The sequence below is a fragment of the Marmota marmota genome, unplaced genomic scaffold (assembly GCF_001458135.2).
Source record: "Marmota marmota marmota unplaced genomic scaffold, marMar, whole genome shotgun sequence".
NCBI lineage: Eukaryota > Metazoa > Chordata > Mammalia > Rodentia > Sciuridae > Marmota > Marmota marmota.
The window spans coordinates 13,666,201-13,682,520 of record NW_026000205.1 but is presented as its reverse complement, the minus strand read 5'-3'; the positions used below and the strand labels follow the sequence as shown (position 1 = coordinate 13,682,520).

The following is a 16,320-nucleotide window of genomic DNA, read 5'->3' as shown; positions in this document are numbered from 1 at the left end:
TTTTTTTTTTTTTTTTTAATATGTGGCTTTTGTCATACTTAAGTAGTTTCCTTCTTTTCCTAGTTTTTTGAGTGCTTTTATCATAGATGTGTATTCAATTGTGTCACATCCTTCTTTTTCATCAGTTGAGATGATCACATAGTCTTCTCCTTCATTCTGTTAACGTATTGTGTTACATTGGCCAATTTTCACCTGTTGAACAATCTTTGCATTCCAGGAATAAATCTCACTTGGTCATGGTGAGTAAGCCTCTTGGTTTTCTTGTTTTTGTCTGGCTTTGGTATTGGAATAGTGAGTTAGGAAGTATTGCCTCTTCTTTTATTATCTGGAAGTATTTGAGAAGGACTGGTGTTAATTCTTCTTTCAATGTTTGGAAGAATTTACCAAAGAAACCATCTGGTTCTGGATGGGGGTCTGGCAGCCCCAGAGGGGGTTCGCTGGGCCGGAGGTTCGCCCGGGGGAAAACCTTAGCCTCGCCCCTCCCTCAGCCTCGGCTTTCGGGGCTGGCCACCGTCCACTGCCGTGCCCGCCGATCGGAACCCAGTTTTTCTAGAATTGAGTTGTACCCCGCATTCCGTTGAGGGCCCGCTGTGTTTCAGGCGCGGGGACCGGCGAACTCCAGCCCCGACGGAGCGGGACAGCCGACTGGTCATCTCCGGGAGCCGGGGCTGGAGGAGCGCCTGCCTGTAGCATGAAGCCGGGGAGGAGCGGGTTAGGGATGGAGCGAGGTGGTTGGCATCATCAGTGCCCCTAATTCGGAGGCACGTTTTAGGAAGCGTAGTGTAGGAAACCGGGGTTGTCTGTGTTCTCAAACGTTCTATGAGTTGTGACTTCAGAAGTTCATGGAGACTATCTCGCTGACTTCTCTGAGCCCAGGTTTTAGTTATTAGAAAAGCTGTCTCTAGTATGTATCAGAAAGAAAGCAGAATGGGTTCTGTTTTTACCCCTTTGTGAAATTACACTCAATGAAAAATTATTATTTTTTTTTCAGGATCCTAGCGATGCAGCACAACAAGAAGCAAAACACAGGTATGATGGGCTGGACATCTGAACTTCTTGAGAGGTGGTTTCACCAAATGAACCAAACCCCCACCCCACCCCGAAATGTTTACAGGTGTATAAGCTTTGAATCTTGTCCTGGCCGAGTGATTTTTGCCATGAATTGTCATCGAGGAATCTTTATTATTTGTTAAATACACATTTAATACCTTGTATTGCAATTACTGTTTATCTGCTAAACTGCGACTGCCTTAACACAGCATAATAGAACTACTTCATTCGTGTGTTGTGACAGTTGAACACTTCAATAAATATCATCTGTTTAAAAAAAAAATAAAAATAAATATCACCCATTATACTAGTCTCATTTTTATACCAGCAGAAGGCAGAGCACCTCACCGGCCAAGTTAATCAAATGAATATTTGATTGCCCCATCATACTGCCTATTTTTTTCTTTTGGGGTAAAAAAAAAGTAATAAAATTTACTATTGCAGCTATTCTTGTTTTTAAGTATACTATTCAGTAGTGGTCACTGTATTCACATTGTTGTACAATAGCTCTAGAAGTTTTTCATCTCATATAACTTTAATCAGTTGAGCAACTCCTCATTTCTTCCCCCCTGTCCTCATGCTACCTTTTAAACTCCCTTTGTCATTTGCTTTGGGTCAGGCACTGTATTGGGTTTTTAGAGGTAGGCAAGAAAGTGAGGGTTTAGAAAAAGGCAGATGATAAACACTGAGTGATATGAAGGAAGTAAAACTATTCAAATTTTGTTGGTTCTGAGAAGTACATTTTTTCACATTTTAACATTTGAAATTGGAATGCATTATAATTGATTGCTCTTATCCTGGATTCTTCCACAGAGTATTTACTTTTACTTCTGCCATTTCTTGGGTTCATTTGAAATCTGAGATCTTTTAAAATTTTGTTTGAGGTTCTCTTCTCCCTCTTGCCTCATAGTGTGAAGTCAGACAGAAACCCTATAAAACTAAAGCTTGCAGTTCAAATTTTCAGAGGAACTTTTATTTTTTCCTTCCTCCAGTTTGGGTCAGATACATGAAGAATTCCTTGCTGTTGCATGGCAGGCTTATTTCTTGTTTATCTTTTAGAGAGCATATTGCTTTTATTTCCTCAGTATTTTTATTACTTATTGATGGACCTTTGTTTATTCACATGCGGGGCTGAGGATTGAACTCAGCGCTTCACACGTGCTAGGCAAGTGCTCTACCACTGAGCTACAACCCCAGCCCATGCATGTTGCTTTTTGACACCAGCTTTGAGTGGGGGTCTCTTAAGAGACCCATAAACTAGAGTACCTTTTTTTAAAAAAACTCTTAAAAATACATAAAACTATGGTGCATCTTACAATGGGTGACATTTTAGATTGAGTGAAATATAATACTACTATTACTTAATAGCAGATTTTAAGTACTCAGGAATTGTAAGGCCTAGGGAAGTAATCTTTAAACTGTATTCCTTAATCTCTAGGGCTCCTAGGTTGAAATGAATAGTGGGCATAACAAGCCCCAGCTCTCTAATGCAGCCAGAGTACACCCTTCAGGTTCCCTGAAGGGCTTCACTTGAGGAAAAAAAAAAAAATAATTTACTACATTAAAGTTTGAAACCATTGCCCTACGAATATGAACTAGTTCCTCTTTGAGTATATAGAAAGAAGCAAGAGTAGTTGCAGAGTTATAATCTTACTACCCTTCTCCACTCAAAAATAGAACTGAGATCCCTGAGCAACTGTATTTGGTTTTAGCTCGGCCATGGTTACCTGTGTCTCTCTAATATGTCCTCCCTGGGCCTGAGCTTATCTCTAATATGTCCTTCCTGTCCCTGGAAACGGCACAGATTAATCAATTAATTGGTGATTCTCATTGCCTGAAATCCCACTAAGTTTCAAGCACCTGTCACACAATAGGTACTTAAAATTTTGGTAAACGTGGTTGAACTGAAACTTCTCTCTAATTATGAAAATATTTAAGTTTCCTGAAAACATGGTAGGGTTACAACCATATAACAAAGCTGGCTATTTGAAGGCAGAAACACCACAGCACAGTCTGTGTATCACAGGTGTCTATCGTAAGAAACATCTTGTTACTTTTTATGTATGTTCTGTAGGTATGCTGACAGCCTAGTTTTAATTTTGCTTGACCTATGTTTTTATTGTAGGGAAGCAGAAATGAGAAACAGTATCTTGGCCCAAGTTCTGGATCAGTCAGCCCGGGCCAGGTGTAAGCATCTTCCATTTCCTTTAAGATATTTCCATAAAATTGGCTTGATTGGGGAGATACATATGCAGTTACTGCTCTCTAGAGTAAATGTTTGTTTTACCTAAAAATACTTGAGATAACATTAATTTGTAAGAAGTGTGAAATTTATAAACCTAGAGAAAATTTCCTTGAATTGTTGAATTGTTAAAACTGCCAGCTCACTTCTCTTCTTAGCAAGAAAATCTTTTCCAAGTGTCTTTTCAGTAAAATTGGTAGAAAACAACTCTAAAGTAGAAACAATCAAATTGTTGCCTGTTTGACATGGGTGATGGGGAGTTAAGAATTGGTGATAGTCTTGGTTTTATTGTACATGCAGTTTTTTATAATAAAACAAAAAAAATACATAGAAAAAAAATTAGCCAATCAGAAGGAACTGTCTTCTGTATCTTCTGTGTTGTAAATGTAAGCTCAATTTGAGTTCAGAAAGGACAGATAGCTGTAGATGATCACCACCATTTTATATGCATAGTAATAAATAAATTACTTTTCAGAAGGCAGTCATTTTAAGAAACAAGACAGTATGGGGCTTAATATCTGAGAACCCAAGTTTAATCTTGGCTGTACAACTGTGATTGACATGGGTGAACTCTGGCTTTAAAAGAAGTAGCCATTGTGTGCCCTACCTACTTCTCTGATTTGGAGACAATACACGCTTGTGAACTGCTTTGGAAACGTCAATGCGTAGTTTTAAGGTGTAATATAAATATGAGTACATTTAGTTTTGATGTCTTTTTGTATGTTTTTTCTTTACAGTAAGTAATTTAGCCCTTGTAAAGCCTGAAAAAACTAAAGCAGTAGAAAATTATCTTATACAGTTGGCAAGATATGGACAACTCAGCGGGAAGGTGAGCTTGGCCTACCTTAAGGGAACTTTACCCACTCTTACCTGCTTTATCAAAACATGGCTTCCCCAGGTCAATTTACTGTTCATCCGATTATAAAATTTGTGGGATTTTGTTTTTTTCTCCTGTGAAGAATTTTTTAAAGGATAAAACAGTCATCAGTTCTAAAAGATAATTACCTTTCTCGAAATGCTATGCTTTCTCCTTTCCTGACATTGCTGTGGAACCTTGCTGATGTCTGTGTGACCCAATGACTTAGGGTTAGCTAGCTTAACTTAAATTATTTCCTGCACTGGAAACAAGGCTTGTCAATAATACCAATTAAAATACTACCTGTTTAGGTAGAAGTTAGGTTTTGTTTGCAAATGAGGAGAGATTTTAATCCTTTGATTATCATTTGTGTTGCTGAAAGGCCATGAGGTGTGGGGATCATCTGGCAAGCTTAGCCTTCTTTCAAGTTCCACCTGCTGCTTTCTTAGCCCTTTACACTAAGAACAACTAAGAAAACCTTCCCTCGAGCTGGGGTTGTGGCTCAGTGGTAGAGCGCTTGGCGCCTAGCATTTGAGAAAGACAACCTGTTAATCTTTTTGAGGGTGGTGTTTCCTCCAAGGTTGTGTTTAAGCTTCTCATGGGCAGAGGTAGAATGTCTTTCCCCTGACAACACAGTGGTGTATTTTTCATTGTCTACTAGTGATGATAAAGATGTTCTTATAAATGTTTGTTTTGAACTTTTCTGAAGAGCTGTTTGGTGAATATTATCTATTCTCCCACTGAGGAATATAGCAAAGCAAATTTAGTTGGAACTTAAACCAGTAGTTCTAACCCCCTAACTCACTCCTTTCCTCTTTTCTCTCTCTCTCTCTCTCTGTCTTTTTTTTTTCCTGATTATCCTAGGTATCAGAACAAGGCTTAATAGAAATCCTTGAAAAAGTAAGCCAACAAACAGAAAAGAAAACAACAGTTAAAGTAAGTTTCTGCAAATGAAAAGGTTGATACATTAAATGTTAAGGGTTGAATATACAACTGCCATATCTAAATATCTTTCAGTATTTAGGCAGTTTTATAACATGGAAATATTGTGGGGTGACCAGCACACCCCATCAGGGTACATTCCTGCTCAGTCTGAAATAATTATTAAGAAATAAAGGCAGAGCCAGAAATTAGATAAAAGGGGGGGGTGCCTGATAGGCCTTCCAGTCCTAATAAGAGCTGGAACTGAACAACTGAAACAGGAGGATACTCTGTATTTAAGGAGGAGTACATCAAAGGCAGGGATAAGGTTTCAGCCGGGGGAGTCTTGGTGCTTGATTCTCAGTGTGGCAGGGGGCTTGCAGTAAACGGGTTGATTGGCATTTTGGCAAGCCACACCCATCTCCTAGAGGCTGTGTGATGACTCTAGTGGGTCATCCCATCTCTTATCCTATACTGAACTTGTAATGAAGCTAAGTGGTCGTCCCATCTCTGATGCTATACTGAACTTGTGACAGAGCTAGGTAGGACGCCACATGAACTAGGCGTTCTCAAATCAGCAGGATTGTTGCTGGGAGTTCCTGATACCAGGCTTTCCAGCCTAATGGCTTCAACATCGTTTTAGTTCACACATAGTTCATAGATGGCTTCCCACATGGAAGTTCTGGAAGAAACTTTATTTATTGAGGTTTTAATGTTTAAGGTTCCTTGTCCCCCAACTGCTGCCCTCTTTGCTCATGAAGTTGTTTTAAAGACATAGGACTGGGGATGTGACTCATTTGCCTGTCATGCATGAGACCCTGGGTTCTGTCCCCAACACCACAAAAAAAAAAAAAAAAATAGACACACACACAGTCCTGAGTGGGTAGAAATTTTTCTTCTCAGAAAGTCTGAGTTATGCTTTATTAAATATGTTATGACATTCATTTAATTTTCCCCCTAGTTCAACAGAAGAAAAGTAATGGACTCTGATGAAGATGATGATTATTGAGCTAAAATGTTTAGAGACTGGACCTTAATAAAACAATTCTAGTACTCTGATTAATTGTTTACTTTGTTTATTGTCTATATGCCTTTAAAAAATAAACTTGTTATTCAAAATAAAGCAAGTTGTGGTAAGTTATTTCAGTATCTGCCAAGTGACCAGAAGATCTGCATTTTGAATGTATTTCCCTTCCTACCAAAAGCATTTGAGTACTTAGCAGCATGAATGTAGGAGAAATACAAGTTGTTCCAGCGTGCTTCAATAGGAAGAAAACACCAACCACAGCAGCCAGAAACACTGGGAAATAAAACCCATGGACAGTGACTGAGTATGACTAATATTTCTGCAGGTAGTACTTCCATTTAATGCAAGAAAATCCCTGGCTTTGATTTCTTTTGTAATATGCTTATCAAAGGCCTTGAGATTAAATTATGTAACATTTATCACTCCCATCCAAAACAGCTGGAGTGATACTTCCATTGATACAATCAGCCACAATAACTGGGACAAACTGGTAATAATACTTCAACAGTAAAAATGTTTGTAAGACAAATGACTATAAAAAAAAAAAAATTTTTAAAGTTGTCAATGGGTCTTTATTTATTTATTTATATGCAGTGTTCTGAGAATTGAACCCTATGCTTCACACATGCTAGGCAAGCACTGTACCACTGAGCTACGACCCAGCTCCAAGATAAATGACTTTAATGATTAAAATCTAGTTTGAGTTGAGCAGTTACATTTTGGTAGAAATGTTTTTGAGTTTTTTACTAATAAAGCTGCAGATGATTTTAAGGCAGATGTCATCTCATACTGAGCTTTACTTGCACTAGGTTATGAAAATCCTCTTGGGCTGGGGTTGTGGCTCAGTGGTAGAGCGCTTGCCTAGCATGTGTGAGGCACTGGGTTCGATTCTTAGCACCACATATTAAAAAAATAGATAAAGGTCCATTCATAACAAATAAAAATATTTAAAAAAAAATAAAACCTTCTCTCATACATTTAGATCATAAACTTTAATAACTAAGCTCTTTGATGTAATCTTTTAAACGCCTTAGTTCTACGAAACTAAGCCCAGGAGTGAATTCACAACACTTAATGAGATGAATAGGATTGGTAGCAGTGGGAAATGTGGTTTACAGTCCAAGTTGGCTTTAAACACAGCATACTGCTCATGTTTAAACTATATTTGAGATTTTACAATATTTGAAATTTGTAACCATAATAAACAAAGTCATCATAGGGGTTGGTGGTGTGGCTCGGTGGTAGAGGGCATCCTGGAGGTCCTGAGTTTGAGCCCCAGCACCACAAAAGAAAAGTGTTGGAATAAGTGTCTAATTTCTGAATAAATGAGTTATAACCATTAAGAAAATTAATTTTTTTATTTTTTTTTTAAGGAATAGAATTGTAGTCAAAATCTTCTGGGATTTTGGGAGAACCCATTTATAGATTTTGCTTTAGACCTCATTGACATAAACATGTAAAAAGCAGGGGCTGGAGTTGTAGCTCATGATAGAGTGCTTGCCTCGCACATGTGAGGCACTGGGTTCAGTCTTCACCACGTAAATAAAGGCATTGTGTCCGTCTACAACTAAAAAAATAAGAAAAAAAAATGCTAACAGCACATTATATAATTCTTAGCAAGTTTTGTTACATTTTCTTGTTCAGAATAACCCGTGTCCTAATTCTAACTATGATGTGAATGTGTTTAAAGATTGTCAGATGTTCCTTTCAAAGACACTTGAGAATGGAAAGCGATTGTGTATACAAGGATAGAAGTTATTGAAGGCACAAAGGGTGGAGAATACTGCTAAGAAGTGAGGAGTGGTTATTCTAAACTTTTAAGTAAGTCAGTGAGCTGGCAATCCTTTGTACTCAAAACTTACACAGAAATAGAAATTCAGGCATTACTTATTTGTGAACTGTAAAATTATTTTTTCTTTCAAGCTAGGAAACAAGTGGAAAAACAGAAGTGTAATGAGCTAGTCAATTGAGATGGCTCCTACTGTTAATTACTTTACTGCAATAGCTCAAAAGGAAACTCCCCAAAGACAGACGGTTTCATTCAGGACTTTTTCTCCAGATGAAGAGCACACCAAGCTTGAAACAGCCAATTCAGGTGCCACTGCCAATTTGACCTTGACCCTCAGATCTCAAGCAAATCAGTCCCTTGTTTCTCTGAACCTGTTTCCTGGCTTGCCAATTCTATTCAGTGAGACAGAATTAAATGATTATGCATCAGGAGACGCCCATAGGAGGGCGATATTATGGTGGGCAGCGCAGCGGCGTTTGAATGACTGATATGGGGCCTGGCCTAGGCTGTCCAGTGGCTATTTGCCAGTGCCAGCACGGGGGTGAGGCACGGAGGTACCGTGAGGCGCCCATATTGAAGAGATTATGGCATCTGAAACTCACAATGTTAAAAAATGGAACGTTTGTAATATTGAGGATCATTCCATTGATCATCCTAGAAAACAGATCTAAAAATTCACTAATAAGAATATGAAGGAGGTTAAGAAATCTCCGGAATAGTTGGCTGTTTATATAAATACAACAGTTGGACAAGCTGTGAAGTCCAGATAAATTTTGAAAGGTGATCCATCACCAAAAAAAAAAAAAAAAAAAAGTCCAACATCTTTATCCAAATCCTTATTACAGAAAAAAATAGTCCCCTATAAGTGAGGGCTGTGTGATATGGCAAATAAAATGAACTGGTTTGTGCAGCCCACCTGCATGAAAAATTATAGCCATGATAGTTGAAGATATCTGGTTAACTCCACAGTGATTCTGGTTCTTCACAGAAAATCCATCATCTAAATACGGTGGGGTTTTTTCCTGTGGTTTCTCAGGATCATGAAACAATGGCCTAAGTTTGGTTCAGCAGGAATTTGAGATTGAGTGTAGCTTTAACTTTCTGGAGAAGTGTAAGTGAACTTGTAACTTATTTGGGGAGGATAGAAGATCTTGGAGTTGAGGTAGATTGCCTGCCTGTATTAATGGTTTACAGAAAGAAAAACAACAGATCTCACTTGGCTGCTGTGTAGACTTGTTGCCTCTTGTAAAGTCATTACTTAAAAGCAAATTTGAAGAATATGTGATAGTTGGTTTAAACTGGCTTCAAGCTGTAATAAAAAAGTGGTCAGAACTATCACTCAAAAAATTATAAATGATGGAAATATTCAGGATTTTAAAACAACTAAGTGGCCTGTAAGAACAAGAAAAACATCTTACTTTGGTTCCAGGATACAGTGGTATTATAGCTAAGGATGTAGATGCTTATTTATTATAGTTGAATTGAGAGATTTTGTCTACTAAAGAGCATTTGGTTACTCAAAACATCTTGAACTATATGATTTCCAAAAATTGATCTGAGAACTGTGAAGTGTGGAAGAAATTAAAACCATATTTTTCTTTTAAAAAGCCACATAATGAAACCACTAATGAAAACCCTGAAACAATCTACTTCACATTGAAGTGGAAAAATATCCAAAACGAACAGCTTCAACTTCAATGAGATGAAAGTGCACCACAAAGACTGTTTGCCTTTGCTGCATTTGGGCTTTATGTGGTTATCTGGTAACATTTAAGAACTACTGGTCCTAATGCAGTCCTCCATGAGAATATAATTTATACTATGTGAAAAAATAAGACAGGACTAGGAACTATAAAGACTAATTATCATTAATTTTGTATTGTTTTATAAAAACCACTCGTATGTGTGCAGCTATTAATGTTGAATAGACTTTCAAAGTTTAAAATGTCATAGTAAATAACGTTAAAAATTTTTGTCCATACTGAGATACTGTGTAAACAAATGCCTTAATTATTAATAAGCCAATCTGTTATGATACCAATATCTGTTTTTAAAATCATTAAAAACCTGCCAGGCATGGTGGTACATGCCTGCAATCCCAGCCACTTGGGAAGCTGAGGCAGGATGATCACAAATTTAAGGCCAGCCTCAGCAACTTAGGGGAGGCCATGTCTCAAAACAAATAATAAAAAGGGCTGGAGATATAGCTCAGTGACTAAGTATCCCTGGATTCAATCCCAGTGCCAAAAAAAAACTTAAAACCAACCATGATTCATTCTGGCATGATAAAATCATGAAATTAAATCAGAGGTTTACATTCATGTAGAATGTGGTTGAAACATTTTCCATACTATTTTTAAAACTTGAAAATGTTGTTAGAAGTTCTGATTTTTTTGTCAGAATTTCACATCATGTACATATGTGTTATCTCTATAAAGAAAAAGGTGAGTATATGTTTGTATGAATGTTAAACTGGAAATGTCCATAGAGTTGGCTAATTTATATTCACTTTTTATTGTATGCAGATTTATTTTTATTTTAATGTTTTTTAATATTTTTATTTTAAATATTATTATTTCTGTATCATTAAACTTCCTTCATTTGAGTAAATTCACTTAATATTTCTTAAAAAATGGTTATACATCAAAGCATTTTCAAAATTATACTGCACCATCCATAAAATTAGTTACTAGCACATGTACATGTATGCATATTGAGAATGCCTATGCCAATAAATTATATGACATAGTTTCTTAATTAGTAATGATAAAAGACCACAGCAATTTAAGTTAATAATGTTATTTTGGTTAAAAAAGGAAAGAGAAGAAAAATTAATAAATTGGTAAAGCAACAGTGTTCATTTGTGTTTGTACTAGAAAGCTGTATTGTATTTATTATTTTGATTTTAAAAGAAAACATTTTTGTGGTCCCTCAGCATAGCACCTACAGCATTAAGTCAGCCCTGGTCAGGTAGGTGGATAATGATCTGATCTGTTTGGTCAAATTAAGTGTTTCAGTCACATCTAAAACTGACAAAATATACATCCATCCAAGGGGGACCATTTTTCCACACACAAAGCATATGTTTATTAGAGGGGCTGAGAAACAAATCTCCATCACAAAACATTAAAAAAGCATACCATGGGACTGGGGATATGGCTTGGTACAGAACTTGCCTAGCATGCATGAGGCCCTGGGTTCAATCCCCAGTATTGGGAAAAAAAATACCATGACACGTTCAAGAATCATAAAGTTTACTGTTTCTCTTCCATCATTTGGCACATATCCAAGGCACATTAGAAAATTAGAAATCATAAATTACTTTGTAGAAAAATAACCCCTCCCTTCTATACACACAAGAATTTCCAAGAACATGCACAAAACCATTTCCCTATTACAAAGTTATTTGAAAATGTACTCAGGACAAACCCATGTTTATAAGCTGTAGACCAATAACATAAAAAAATAACAGTATAATCTATATAAATTTGTAAAAATCAATAAATTCTAACTTAAAATAACTTTGACCTGGTTTGTGCTGTAAGTTTTGAATCTGAATCAAAAGACTAAGAAAAGATGTGCCAAATCTACTCTCTAATAACCATCCATCAGGTGTGACATTTAAGGGAGGTTTTTAACGGAAAGGGATGTTTCTAGAAACACTGCTACAGGTATATATGTGCAGTGACCAATTATCTGTACTTTGTTGGAAGAAAAATTATATCCAACTTTTTCTATATAGTGCAGAACAGGTCTGATATGTCCTTTTTACTAAAATGAACATCAAAATGGCATTTAGGCATATTTTGGTTCAAGTGTTGCTTTGCAAAGGAACATTTTGCATGGTCTATTTCTTCATTCCAATATGACATTTCTGCATGGCCTCCACAGTAACTTACTGTGACCTAAATCGCTTCTCTTTAGATTATCCTGTAGTGTGGGTAGGGAGAATATTTTAGCTTATGGCTTGCTAATTTATACACATCACAGAGGTTTAGCACCTTTCCATGGAATATCAGAATCTGACAGTGAAACCTCTCCCTATAACCAGGAAATCCTTAGAAACATACATCCCAATTAAGGAGCTGGACCCTACTGAAATTTTTGTCCATTTTCTTTCAAGTGTATTCATTAGCTTTGAAGAGGAGAGAGATGGTGGTAAATTTTTTGTTGCACTTATTCCCTCAGCCACAGAAAAGCTTTCAGGAACTTTCTGCTGAAGAGTCTTTCAAGCCAGTTGTTTGAAAGTATACTCAGTCCTAAGCTGTATTCATGCTCAGCATCATCTTATTGCATACTTACTTCTTGGCAGCAAACTTAACAATGACTTATTACTGTTAAGACTGGGAAACACCAGCCCCTTGGGGCAGGGATAGATTGTCGGCAGTCTCTGGGCCCTTGGGAACAACTGGGTCTTCAACAGTGTGCCTGCGGAGCATTCTCCTGTTTCCAGGAGCAGTTTGCTTCTGTCTAGGCCTCTCCTCAGGCCAGTCATTCTTTCCTTCATTAGCAGTCTGAGATCTGCTCTGGTCTGGCAGGTTATTCTGTTTCCGTGTGATTCCTTGCCTTTCAGGCTAAAGAAAATATACAATTCAGTTTATGTCTGCACTGTATTATAAACCACATGACCGCACTGCACCTACAGCATTAAGTCAGCCCTGGTCAGGTAGATGGATAATGATCTGATCTGATTGGTCAAATTAAGTGTTTTAGTCACATCTAAAACTGACAAAATATACATCCATCTACCCCTGTGGGCTACTGTGTCAGACAATGTGCTTAGTACTCCTCAAGCATATTTTCAATTCTAACATCCCTGTGATGACAGTGTGTCACGTGCTCACTACCTGTGCAGTGTAAATACAGAAAGCACCCAGAGAAAGTGCTTTACACGTTTGCACACTTTGTAACTCTAAGTATATATACTGCAGTCCCACTCCACAGCTGAGGAAACAGGACTAGCAGTTAAGCCATCTAACTAAGTACCGCAAGGGAGAAGCTAGCACTTGATCGAACTCAGGCAGAGGTCAGTTAGTGGGTTTCCCACTAAGGAGCAAATCTATTAGCAAAGCTACAGAAGATTAAGTGTGAAATAAAAATTAGTCATGTTAATAGAAATCACTTTAATGTTCTTGGGCTGGGGTTGTGGCTCAGTGGTAGAGCACTAGCCTAGCACATGTGAGACACTGCGTTCGATCCTCAGCACCACATAAATAAATAAAGATATTGTGTCCATCTACAACTAAAAAAAAAAATTAAAAAAGAAATCACTTTAATGTTCTAAAGAAATGATTCAAAACTTACATGTTTGCTCCAAAAGCCTATGCTATCAATTCTCAACAATAAGAAAAGTCATATTTCTAAGAATCATAGGTAATTTGTTCACAGTTAATTAAAGCTGTTCATATGTTGCTTCTGTTATAAATACATTTGGGGGTCAAGGTATAAAAATCAACTTGATTTTTTTTTTTTTGAGCATAGATTGGGCTGTCTTTCCCTCTGGAGAGAGTAAGCATTCTCCCTTGAGTGTGTATTCTTGCTTTACCAGGCATCTCACTCTTGGGATTAACCCCCTTTCCTACTTAAATGTGTACCTATTTTCCTAAATAATCAACTGTCTATGCCTTAGGAAAAAAATAGCACAGATTGTAAAGCAGGCTTCATTTTATGACAAACTTTTTAAATGGTGCATGGGAGAGAACTACTGTACACACTGAAACCGCAGCTTCCCAGGCTTACTACTGCTTCCCACCTTTCACCACTCTCCTTTCTCTGCTCAGAAATATATTTTAAAATATATCAATGAAGTCCATATTCTTGACTGTCCCACTAAAGTACTGCAGTCTTAATTGCTGTTAACTCTTACAGTGAAGACTACCATTAAATGAAGATGACTATCATGGAGAAATGTGTTTCCTGTGGATCACTTTTGAAAAAGTCAGGTTTTTAAAAGTAGGAATATATTGGGGCTAGGGTTGTGGCTCAGCGGTAGAGCGCTCACCTACCACATGTGAGGCCCTGGGTTCGATCCTCAGCACCACATGAAAATAAATAAATAAAGATATTGTGTCCAACTAAAAACTAAATATTTTTTTTAAAAGTAGGATTATAAGCCAGTGTTTAATAACTCACCTCATGCAAAGAACCTTCGGTAAAATTAGGGACACTTCTATCTCTTGCCATAATCTCCCTAGAAGTCTTCCCCCTGAAACCCAAAATATAAAATAAATATTTGGAATAGTGGTGTGAAACACTCTGACCACAAGATGGCAGCATTGGATGACATTATTACTGAGAGTTCATCCACAGGTAATTAAAGCTGTTCATATGTTGCTTCTGTTCTAAATACATTTGGGGGCCAAGGTACAGAAATCAACTTGATTTTTATACTCACCTAAACTGACCACCTGAGTGAACAAAGTAAAACTGTCTTGTAAAAGGTTCATCTGGTAGATCGTACATTTTTGAGTTCCCTGTAGATAAAAGAATAAATAACTGAAAACTTAAAAAATAGTTATATTAAAATTACAACACAGACTCAAACTTTCTAATTTCTTAGTTTAACAAAATTTAGAAAATTAAGCATTGACTTTGCTTAACTATAGTGGCAAATACCTATTTATTACTATGAGAACCTTTGTAAAACAAGGATAAATCCTTCATACACTGATACTCCCCCACTAAAATCAATTATGCTGAGGTAACCTCAGAATTATCCAGATATGTTCGTGGTGGTGCATGCCTGTAATCCCAGCAGCTCAGGAGGTTGAGGTAGGAGGATTGCAAGTTCAAAGCCAGCCTCAGCAAAAGCGAGGTGCTAAGCAATTCAGTAAGACCCTGACTCTAAATAAACATACAAAATAGGGCTGGGGATTTGGCTCAGTGGTCAAGTGCCCCCTTGAGTTCAATCCCCAGTACCCCCCCCCCAAAAAAAAAAGAATTATCCAGATATGTAAGTGGAGTTATTTACATTATTGCACTACAAATACATGGACTTTTTAAAGATAACAGAACAAGGACCCCTTTAAACTTTTAACAAAGGAGAAAATATTTCCACAGCTATTTGGTAACTGCTATTCTAATTACCATCAACCTCCATACACCTGCACTTTTTTAAAGTTGGGGGCAGGGATGAAGTTCAGTGGTACAGCGGTCCTGGGGCTTAAGCCCCAGCATTGGAGAAAAAGAAAAAAAAAAAAAGACAAAAAGATGCATTCACCCTGGAAGTCTGGGAAATGCACCAGAGAACATGTGGCTTTGGAATATGAGGAATAACAATCTACAAGAGGTTACTCCTCTCCAGGGGGTAAGTTGAGGCCTAAATCTTCAGGTAATGAGGTAATGCTGGGAATGTCTGTCTGATTTCCCCAGGAAACATAATCAACCGGAAAACTAGTATTCAAAAAAAAAAAACTGACACATACATTTCTGTGTATCCCTCCCAGTCATAACTATAATGACATTTTACATTTATAATTAAATGAAAACCATCAACTACCCATGAATTTGCAAATAAACCTAAGTTGAGAACTATAGAAAGAAAGTAAGCACTTACATTTTTTCCTGATCTTAACGGTCACATACTCCTTGTGGTCTATTTCGGCAACATCATCTAATGAGGCAACACAACTTGGTACTACTTGAAGTAACTCCATTATTTTTGAATTCTACAATTTCAAGGGAAAGGTAATAGTAACTTTAATTCTTCATTAGCATATTATTGATCTGTTGGTATAGCTGTGACTGTACCAAAAGAAACCTGAAAAACAACTACAAACAAAACTCTGAGGCCATAAATCCTAGTGGCAAGAGCAGCCCTGTGTGCTGGGGGTTAGCTCAGCGGTAGAGCACTCACACAGCACACACAAAGTCCTGTGTTTCATTCCTAGCACCACAAAAGGAACAGGAAAAAAGAAAAAGAAAAACCTGTATCTGGAACCTGACTGCCCTCTACCAGTTACCGTGGGCTGGGTGTTTAACCATTCCATGCAACTGGGTGGCAATAATAGGCTCCATTATTGTATGGTCAGGAGAGGTTATCAAGGGGCCACCATGCAATAAGGACTCAATAACACCATCACCATCATTGTCCTTAGACTAAGTACTGAAGTTTAAAATACTTCAGTTCCCTTAGGAAATATCAAGCTCACAGATACACCCAAGAAACACTGCTTCACCAGCCAGCTGGGCATCCCTCAACCATTCGGCTGACACCTCAAATTGTTCCCCATAGGCCCACCCCTTGCCAGCCACACACATCTCCTTAAACCACACTTCATCTCCAGATGAAGACAACATCAAAGTTAAAAGAAAGTCACCGAAAACTCAAATGAATATAATAAAGCTATGATCAGGCTGGATTTTGGTAACTTTAACATCTCAGTGGGGTCATTGAATAGCCTACTAGCTGTCTATTCCCACGCTGACTAGAAAAT

The 16,320-nt window shown here is 37.5% G+C and overlaps 2 protein-coding genes and 1 pseudogene across 12 annotated transcripts in view; 2 read left to right on the top strand and 1 right to left on the bottom strand.

Moving 5' to 3' along the window:
- Pdcd5 (programmed cell death 5) overlaps positions 1–6,192 on the top strand; it is a 29,249-nt gene extending 23,057 nt beyond the window's left edge. Inside the window, exons 1-6 of one of the 2 annotated variants that reach the window (XM_015496935.2) lie at positions 404–448; positions 992–1,029; positions 3,176–3,237; positions 4,030–4,121; positions 5,013–5,084; positions 6,031–6,192. In XM_015496935.2, coding sequence (XP_015352421.1) covers positions 407–448; positions 992–1,029; positions 3,176–3,237; positions 4,030–4,121; positions 5,013–5,084; positions 6,031–6,078 — 354 coding nt within the window. In that variant the 5' untranslated portion in view covers positions 404–406 and the 3' untranslated portion in view covers positions 6,079–6,192. Of the gene's footprint in view, positions 1–403; positions 449–991; positions 1,030–3,175; positions 3,238–4,029; positions 4,122–5,012; positions 5,085–6,030 lie in introns of those variants that run through there. The other variant, XM_048791000.1, reaches the window with a different exon arrangement.
- Ankrd27 (ankyrin repeat domain 27) overlaps positions 4,118–16,320 on the bottom strand; it is a 60,246-nt gene continuing 48,043 nt past the window's right edge. For 5 of the 10 annotated variants that reach the window (XM_015496933.2, XM_015496934.2, XM_048790988.1 and 2 more), the window contains 4 exons: positions 15,441–15,552; positions 14,280–14,358; positions 14,018–14,090; positions 11,123–12,459 (listed from right to left, as the gene is read on the bottom strand). In XM_015496933.2, the coding sequence (XP_015352419.1) occupies positions 12,223–12,459; positions 14,018–14,090; positions 14,280–14,358; positions 15,441–15,552 (501 nt within the window). In that variant the 3' untranslated portion in view covers positions 11,123–12,222. Of the gene's footprint in view, positions 4,244–6,318; positions 7,664–11,122; positions 12,460–14,017; positions 14,091–14,279; positions 14,359–15,440; positions 15,553–16,320 lie in introns of those variants that run through there. The other 5 variants (XM_048790991.1, XM_048790992.1, XM_048790994.1 and 2 more) reach the window with 5 other exon arrangements.
- Positions 8,470–9,370, top strand: LOC107151746 (annotated as a pseudogene).